Here is a 9,811-nt window from a genome sequence, read left to right on the forward strand (position 1 = left end):
AAGATGGAAAGAGGGTGCATGGAAATTGACATAAGGGGAAGGCTGAAGACAACTTCAGTTTTGGAGTCTGTTTTCCAAGTGCTGTAAAATCCCTATTTCATCAAATATAACATATTGTTTTGAATAAATTGTATCATTTGTGATCAGTGGAGTTTTTGTCAGCTCTAGAAGTGGAATTTGACCTGATTGAAAGCTTTTTACAAAAGCAAATGTTTGACTCCAATTCCTTTTTTCAAGTCAAGTTTTTCAAGTTGTCAAGAGACAGTGTTTGAGTCTCTTATTGTGCATGGTCGACCCATGTTTTCTATGAGCATCTTAGAGATTTTACTTTGTCCCTAATTTTAGTATTTATGCTGTAGTGTTGTGCTTGAGAAAAGTGTGAACAGACGTGGCACCTGAGATTTCAGTTTTTGAGAACCTTGTTATTTCCAATGTTGTATCTCAGATTACAAGTAATCTGAGAGTATCTGTTAGAATGCACAGTACACGCTGAGTGTTTTCTCCTAAAAATATGCCTTAAGATGTTCAGGTTTGTACTAACTGGATCAAAGTTTGATATCTGAACATTGTGTTTTGTTAGGAAATGCATGCGTGGGGAAGAAGAGCTGCCTAATGGATCATGGCTCTGATGTTCATGGGGCATACATTATTTCTAGCATTAGTGATGTTTGCTGACTTCACTTTTGAAGAGTCTGTGAGCAATTACTCCGATTGGGTGACTTTCATAGAAAATGTAGATCAGTATGAAAAACAGCAACTTGAAGGTCTTAGTGCTGACCAGAAGCTGAAAAAAACAGTTCTTCATCCAAACTTGTATTTTGATTCTGAGGATGTACAGGCACTGAGGCAGAAGGCTCATACAAGCCATTCCCATCTATTCAGAGCCATCAGAAGTGCAGTGACGGTTATGCTATCCAACCCTTTATACTACCTTCCTCCACCCAAGCATGTTGATTTTGCTGCGAAGTGGAATGAGATTTATGGTAACAATCTGCCACCTCTAGCACTTTATTGCCTGCTGTGCCCCGAAGATAAAGCTGCATTTGATTTTGCCCTAGAATACATGGATAGAATGGCTGGCTACAAAAACTGGTTGGTTGAGAATGCACCTGGAGATGAAGTGCCACTGGGTCACTCCCTAACAGGATTTGCCACTGCTTTTGACTTCTTGTATAATTCACTGGAAAATGAGAGAAGGCAAAAATACCTGGAGAAGATATGGTCTGTAAGTGAGGAAATGTATGAGTACTCAAAGGTCCGTTCCTGGGGAAAGCAGCTTCTCCATAATCATCAAGCAACCAATATGCTTGCTTTGCTTATTGGGGCTTTAGTTTCAGGGATGGACAAAGGATCTCGGGCAAATATTTGGAAACACGCTGTTGTTGATGTGATGGAGAAAACAATGTTTCTGCTCAATCATATTGTGGACGGGTCTCTGGATGAGGGAGTAGCTTATGGGAGTTACACAGCCAAGTCAATAACCCAGTATGTTTTCCTGGCCCAGCGCCACTTTGGTATTAACAACTCGGAGAATAACTGGCTCAAAATGCACTTTTGGTTTTACTATGCCACCTTATTACCAGGCTTTCAGAGGACTGTGGGCATAGCAGATTCTAATTACAACTGGTTTTATGGTCCTGAGAGCCAACTGGTTTTCTTGGATAAGTTTATTATGAAGAATGGAGCTGGCAACTGGCTGGCACAGCAGATTAGAAAACACAGGCCGAAGGACGGGCCAATGGTGCCATCCACTGCACAGAGGTGGAGCACACTACACACTGAATTTATATGGTATGCTGCTGAAATTACTCCTCAGCCGCCTCCTGACTATGGTACTGCTAAAATGCATGTGTTTCCTAACTGGGGAGTTGTTACTTATGGGGCTGGATTGCCAAACAGTCAGGCAAACACCTTTGTGTCCTTTAAGTCTGGAAAACTTGGTGGACGTGCTGTCTATGATATTGTTCACTTTCAACCATATGCCTGGATTGATGGGTGGAGAAGTTTCAATCCAGGACATGAACATCCCGATCAGAACTCTTTCACTTTTGCTCCCAATGGGCAAGTGTTTGTATCTGAGGCTCTTTATGGACCTAAACTCAGCCACCTAAACAACGTCTTGGTCTTTGCTCCATCTCCTACGAGCCAGTGCAACCAGCCTTGGGAGGGACAGCTTGGTGAGTGTGCCCAGTGGCTGAAGTGGATTGGTGATGAGGTTGGAGACTCAACTGGAGAAATTATAACAGCCACCCAGACTGGAGACATGATGTTTGTGAGTGGTGAGGCGGTATCTGCTTACACATCAGCAATGAAATTGAAAAGTGTGTATCGCATTTTGTTGCTCTTAAATTCTCAGATATTGTTAGTAGTAGACCATATCGAAAAGGAGGAAGACTCTCCTGTTAATTCTGTCAGTGCCTTTTTTCATAATCTTGACATTGATTTTAAATACATACCCTATAAATTTAAGAACAAATACAATGGAGCTATGATGGATGTGTGGGATGCCCACTACAAGATGTTTTGGTTTGATCATCATGGGAGTAGTCCTGTTGCTAGGATACAGGAGGCAGAACAAGCTGCTGAATTCAAAAAGCGATGGACTCAGTTTGTAAATGTTACCTTTCCAATGAAAAACATGCTTACAAGGATTGTTTACCTTTTCTATGGCCCATACGTCAATGTTTCTAACTGCAGACTCATAGATAATGCAAAATCTGGATTTCAGATTTCGCTCAGTGTCAACAACACTGAAAATACCATCTCTGTTGTAACTGAATATCAGAATTTAAAGACAAGGTTCGATTACTTGGGATTTGGTGGTTTTGCCAAAGTAGTTAATGAAAACAAAGTGACCAAGTTTGGTCTGGGTACTGAATTTGTGGAAAAACGGATAAAAAATAATAGAGTGGTTTTCCCCTTTGGATTCAAAGTGAACATAATTGCAGGGTTAATTTTGGGTGTTAGTTTGGTCATACTGGCTTTCCAGTGGCGGTTTTACATATCCTTCAGTAAAATGTTGCGTTGGATCCTGATACTGATTGTCACACTGTGGCTTATTGAATTGGTGGATGTATGGAGCATGTGTACTCAGCCCATCTGTGCAAAATGGAGCAGTGACATGACAAGGCTGGAACATGATAAAGGCAATAAAGCCAAACAGTCAGAAGGAAACCCTGTTGTTTTGCCAGATGTTATCATTACTTCACTTCCTGCCTCTGGTGCAGAAATTTTAAAACAGCTGTTTTTCAATAGCAGTGACTTTTTATATGTCAGGATACCTACACCCTATCTTGAAATTCCTGAGACTGAATTTGAAATTGATTCCTTTGTAGATCCATGTGAGTGGAAGGTTTCTGATGTCCAGAATGGTCATTTTCGTCTTATCCAAGGGTGGCTCCAGTCTCTAGTTCGAGGCACAAAGTTACATTTACAAAACATTCATTTATATGAAGCCAGCAGAAGTAAAATTGCTCAGCATTCTGCCATAAGCAAGGACAAAAAGAAAAGATCCAAGAAGAGAGAATCTCTGTCAGAGCAAAGAAGCAGGGCAAGAGGGAGTCAAGATAAAGATGCTGAATATATTAGGGAACTGAGACGACATCTTGTCTATTATCCTAATGCGCGACCAGTGCTTAGTTTAAGTAGTGGGAGCTGGACATTAAAGCTTCCTTTCTTTCAGGCAATCCTAGGACCCTCAATGAGAGCATTATATATAGTAAGGGACCCACGGGCATGGATCTATTCAATGTTGTACAAAAATAAGCCAAGCCTTTACTCCTTGAAAAATGTTCCACAACACTTGGCTGCAATGTTTAAAGGGGAAAATGGTAAAGGAAAATGTAGTTTAAATGAAGGCTATGCCTTTGAATATGAGTCATTAAGAAAAGAACTTTCAAATTCTAATTCAAACGCTGTTTCTGTGTTGTCCTATTTATGGCTAGCAAACACAGCAGCAGCACTGAGAATAAATGGGAACCTGCAGCCAACGAGTTATCAGCTGGTCAAGTTTGAAGATATTGTGAGCTTTCCTCAGAAAATGGCTGAAAAAATTTTTACCTTTCTTGGTATTCCTCTTCCTCCTGCTAGCTTAAACCAAATATTATTTGCCACTTCCACCAGTCTTTTCTATCTTCCTTACGAAGGGGAAATTTCACCAAGTATCATTCATGCCTGGAAACAAAACATGCCCTATGAAGAGATTAGACAGATTGAAGATATCTGTTGTTCTCTAATGGACCACTTAGGATATCCAAAGTTTATAGAATAAATGCTGCAGGTCAGCAGAAATTTGCACTAATGATCTCTGACTCCCAGTTTGTGGATAAATATTAGAGAAGTTTGTTTATTCTTGTAAAATGTGTACAGTCTGCTACTTTCAGAGAGATTATTTTAAGAAAAAGATAGTTGTTCTTGCAAGTGTGGGGTTTTTTGGTTTGGTTTAGTTTGGTTTGTTTTTAAAAAATACTTGTAACTACTTTTGCTGCCTTTCAAAAAAAGCTGCGTGAACCTTTGTAGAACTACCAGCTGGGGCCTCTATAGCTCAGGGGATTAGTAGTAGAATATGGAGCTTTTCACCTTCAGCTCACCAGTTTGACTCCAGCCTAAGCGGTTAGTTCCTGAAAGTCTTTACTATCTGATGATAAGTATGCAGGCTTATATGAAATGAAACTGGTTAAACTGGCCCAGTTCCTGATGGTGATAATCAGTCCCCTTGGACAGGTTTACTGATGCATTTTGTCTGTGTCTCACTGGTCATTGTAGTGGTGCAAAATAAATACAAGCTGAGGTTTAAGGCTGTTCAGCCTCCCTTCAGCGGCAGGAAACGGTCAGAACATTTGAGTGAATAAAGTTCCTTATTAATAGTCTCAGCAGACAGGCCTAGGACTGGAATGGACATGGATATTGAATATCATTATAGGATATGGTTCCTTCAGTTCAGAGGTGTGGCACTTACATTGGGTTTTGTGCTCTGACAGAAGAGAAGACTTAATTTTCTATGCCTGACCATGTGGTACCCTTTGTGAGCCTGCAGTAAACTATCCAGAGAAAAAGAAATGGGACAAAATCCAAGAAACCAACAAGATCTCCCAAACGAGTAGTTAAATTTGGAGAGGACTGTATGTAGGCTATTAACATCTTCGCTCCTTGCACTGCTTTATCCTGTACCTCTTGTCAAAGAGGTTCTGCAAGGATTTTCTTTTTTAATGAGGTTCTTCCATCCTTCTTTGTTGTAACACATTTCTATGGTGATTCTTGTACATAATTTCACTGAGACCAATGCAAATATTTGATGTCATTGTCAATGGCTTATTGTTGATGTCTGCATAAAATGGCAATGTGAGATTTGGAAGATCTTAAATAAATCTCCAGGTCTGTGTTGCTGAGGGATGTTTTGCTTTTCTGTGTAATGAATTTCTGAAGGACAACTATTGGTAACCTCAGGTCTTCTTTCAGAGAGGGGATAAATCTGAAAATCACCCATCCCTCAGCCATCTCACATTTGAGAGGTGTTTCCCTGAAGTAAACTATTTCCAAAGTTGTCTGATTTTTATCTTGATTGGTGTTTCTTAACATGGTGCTGTAATATGATACTGATCTAGAAACACATAAGCTTGATAGGATAGATGTCTCTTTGTCACAGCTTATTTTCTTCTTGAGTCACACTCATTTTCTACATATGCCCATTAAGAAAAAAAAAAAAAAATCCCATTCCCCAATTTAGCTTGTTCAGCATTCTGTGGAAATGCATGCATATTGTAAATGTCTGCAGATGTGTAAATCAGATCACAAAGAGACATTTGTTTCCTTTACCATCTGTTTTTTATTACAAGTGGAATTGTCCTGAAGAACACTTCAGTTGGTTTGTGGGAACTGGGATCAGAGTTTTGGCTTATTGTATTGAAATATGCATGTAATTACTGTTTATTTGGGTGGTAAGCATTAGACAATGTCAAAAGTGCAGTGAGTTTCTTTGTACAGATTACAGGTACCCTTGCTGATTTTTAGTATAAAGGACTTCTTGCCTTTCTTTCCAATCTTACTATTTATGTCCCTGTTTTACCCCACTGTCTTGTCCCTCCTATACATATATTCCACATCCTTTGGAGGACGTTGTGATATCTCACTGTGACCTAGATAAAAGTAGCTCTTTCTAAGCCAGTCATTAATATGTCAAAATAGGTCTCTAGCACAATAAAGCTATTGATATTTTGCAGTCTCACTAACCATAACTTAGCTGTCATTTACTAGCAGTAGTTTTTTCCCCCTTCAGTCCTAGGTCTCACGCCTGACTAGGTGGAATGCCATGTTAAAGGACATATTAAACAAGTGAGTATAAACTGACATGTTAGTGAAACCTTGGTTTCCAAGTATCACTGTCTCAATTTGGCTTCTCTCTGAAGCCATGTTTGATCGCATGTTAAAAAAAAAAAAAGTATTTATGTCTGTAGAGTTTGTACTTGACATAATAAGTTTCAGCATTTGCCTTCTATTTCCAGTATTTACACTCCAGAATCAGAACAAATAAAAAGGCTTTTCTCTGTCAGATGTTTTAGGGCAACTGAAGGTAAGAATTAAGATTGACTGTGTGTTTGTGGAATTAGAAAGAAACCTTTAAATCTCTTCCTGAAAGTGCCACATGAAATGCCACAATATCCTATAAACCCACTTTATGTTTGTTTTTGAGGAACTAGGGTGGACAGAATTGTCTGTCAGGAGCACCATCTGTGCTGCTTTCAGAATACAGGTTATCCCCTGCACTTACTTTCGTAATAGCGTCATTGCTCTCATTAATTACGTGCAAGATTTTGGAGCTATTTCATTTCTATGCTGTACTTTCGTTGTTCAAAGAATGCATAATCTATTATTCAGATTTCATTGCACTGTGTGTTCCTTATACGGATGTAAAAAGGTAGAAGAGAACTCTGCTCTTTATTTTTAGATCTTGTGAGGGCAAATGCATTATAATAATTATGCTAAAAATATGTAAAAGGAAAAGCAGTGTCTTTGAAAGCAACAGAATAGGAATGCCTAGGGTATGGCAAGTCTCCAGTTTTCAATCAAATAATTGTTTTGCTGAGTTTTAGATTATAAGTTACATGACCACATGACCAAAGTTAGTACCAGACAGGACATAACCCAGCTATGGAGCTGAATGACTCTGTGTTCAGATTGTGGCTTTCTACCTGTATGGTCAGCAACCCAAGACACAGCAGAAAGATGAATAAATGTGCATATGATTGACGAGAATGCCCACTAAAAGATACAGATCTGGGACTTTGTAGAATAATTTCAGTGTCACTATCCACAGAATGGCCTGGTGATAAAAACAAACAGGAAAAAAACCAACCAAACAAAACAAAAACCAACAACCCAACTTGCTTTTCTCTGTTAAAGGATAAATTCCAATTTTATGTCCATGGTGATCTTAAGTCAAATTGGTCATTAAACACTTTTTTTTTTTTTTTTTTTTTTTAGTGGTGATCTTAAGTCAAATTGGTCATTAAATGCTTTTTTTTTTTCTTTTTTTTTTCCTATGCAGTTATTCCCATTGAGACTAGTGTGGTTCCATGCATGAAGAATATGCGTGCAATTTTATAGTATGAAATGATTTTGTGGATGTGCAGAGTTATCAAAATTCTCTTATGTCACAAACATCCAGAGCAAGAATAGTAACTACACAGACACAGAGATTAACCTGCCCTTTCTCCGTATAGTTTAAGACTGTTGGTCATACTTGAGAATCGTTAGACCTTTTTGAAAAGCATGTCTGTTTAGGTACATTGTATGGAAGAGTGTTCTGGCACTTTCAGTTACACTTTCATAAAGATACTTATTAAAACTACTCTTGGTACATTATTTTAAATTTACTTCCTTTTTCTTCTTGTGTTAAATATTGATAATTATTTGTACTATATTGTAATTTGAACTGTCCAATTATGAGACAGCTAAGATTTTTATGTATTTAAAAAGACAGGCTTTATTTAAATGTTTATATCTCTGAATCATATTTGGAAGCTTAAGAAAAATAAATGATAAGGAAAACATTTCATTTATTTACTTACTTCGTAACTAAGTGACATTGGCCCTGGGGAGATGCATGTGGAGAGTTCTATTGAATCGCATGAATCTAGTCTCTGAGCATACATAAATGGTTCTGTTGCTCACAGTAGGCTCTTCATAAGAGCAGTGTCTGGGGAGGTGAGCCTCAGTATCATGATCAGATTGATTCTTTTACCCTCTTAGCATGCATTTGGCATGCAGTCCTCGTTGGATTTGTTTGAACCGTTAATTTGACAGATCCAGAATTGAATTTCTGTACAAGATCCTCAATTATATGTAAAATATATGGCACAGCTCATCTGACAGTGTTAGAATGAAAATCAAACAAAAAATGCACTTCAATTTTTATAAAGTTATTGGTAATTGATTCTAAAGCTACAGTAATGGATCAGGTTTTTGTTACATTTTGTTGGAGTTTTTTTAACCATAAAAATCGTTTTACTTGCTTTTGAAACTTAATGATGTGACTGCTAGGGGAGTTCTGGCTCTGCCTAACAGGCAGTTGTTTCCATTATTAGTCTTAAAGACGCTATTTATTTGATGAACATGAACATACATAATCTGGAATATAATGCTGCATTTGCTGAAAACATTTGAAGTGTACAGTTCATGATTAAGGATAAAAATATGTTACGTCAAGATTTCTGTAAGTTTCAAAAATTAGCCCCTTTGCAAGTGGCCCATATGTTGGGTTCTGCATGTTGGAATATTTTATAATTAGAAATTGTGATATTTATTTAGGTGACTTAGAAGTAATTTATCAGAATTGTTTCTTTTTAATTAGACATTAAATTATTTTCTTGAAGTGGATAAGTACTAGGTCTTAACACTTCTATGATCAGGGCATCATAAGCTTTCCTTTGTTTCTCTGGACTCCCTTTTAGCTTTGGTTCAGACTAAAACCTTTGTTAAAATCTTACCATGGATGGGCTGTTTTCCAAGTGAGGAGTCTGTCTGGAGACTCTTACAGTCTTAAATTCCATTTCCTTTCATTTCATTATGGAATATCGTGGACTACGAGTCATGGATCAAATCCATGAATTGTGAACTATTCAGAATTGGGCTGTAAGTGGAATGGTGCCTTGCTGTCCTCAGTTAATGTTGTGCCATTGACTTCAACAGGGACAAAGTATTATCATCTACAATCATCAAGCTATTATCATCTACTTAGCCTGAATATTCTAAACCAGCAGAAATTACAGGAAGGAAATACCTCAAATTTTCATGAAAGATTACTGTTCTTTTTATTTGATGAAAAAAAGAAATGCATTTTAATAAAGTAAAAAATATAAGTGCTCTGTAACCCTAATCAAAGCTATCTGTAGGCTATCTGATAAATTTTTAAACTCATAAAAAAGGAGGTATAGAAACAAACATATTCAAAATAATGTACAAAGCACAGTTTCAAATGTGAGGACTTTTGATTTCTATAGTGAGGAGAAATTTGCTGATACGTGATCTACACTATTCTCATGAAGGATGTGAATGAGTAATCTTGTGCTGTCTCAGAAAATACTTAATAACAGGAAAGTGCTGTTTCACATTACCAAAATGATAATGTTTTAAATTAAACTGTACATCTTCTGAGCTGGGGATATGCTGAGAGTTCTATGTGATGTAGGAGAAAAAAGACAGTCTGATTTCATTCACAGCTGTCTAACAGAATAATTTCTGAAAGGTTCTGCATTTATGCTGGTATAAACTCAAGTTTACTATCTTTACTGAGGAAGATATTGTGGTGTTTTAA

The 9,811-nt window shown here is 37.6% G+C and overlaps 1 protein-coding gene across 1 annotated transcript; it reads left to right on the plus strand.

Moving 5' to 3' along the window:
• The first annotated feature begins 619 nt into the window (after positions 1-619).
• On the plus strand, positions 620-4,270 carry DSEL (dermatan sulfate epimerase like). The gene has a single exon (XM_010164633.1). It carries the CDS (start codon positions 620-622, stop codon positions 4,268-4,270), a length of 3,651 nt encoding a protein of 1,216 aa, XP_010162935.1.
• Positions 4,271-9,811: the final 5,541 nt, after the last annotated feature.

Source organism: Antrostomus carolinensis, unplaced genomic scaffold (assembly GCF_000700745.2).
Source record: "Antrostomus carolinensis isolate BGI_N321 unplaced genomic scaffold, ASM70074v2 scaffold16380, whole genome shotgun sequence".
Classification (NCBI taxonomy): domain Eukaryota; kingdom Metazoa; phylum Chordata; class Aves; order Caprimulgiformes; family Caprimulgidae; genus Antrostomus; species Antrostomus carolinensis.

Coding starts and splice junctions, on each gene's coding strand:
- DSEL (XM_010164633.1), top strand. CDS start 620: ATGGCTCTGATGTTCATGGGGCATACATTATTTCTAGCATTAGTGATG.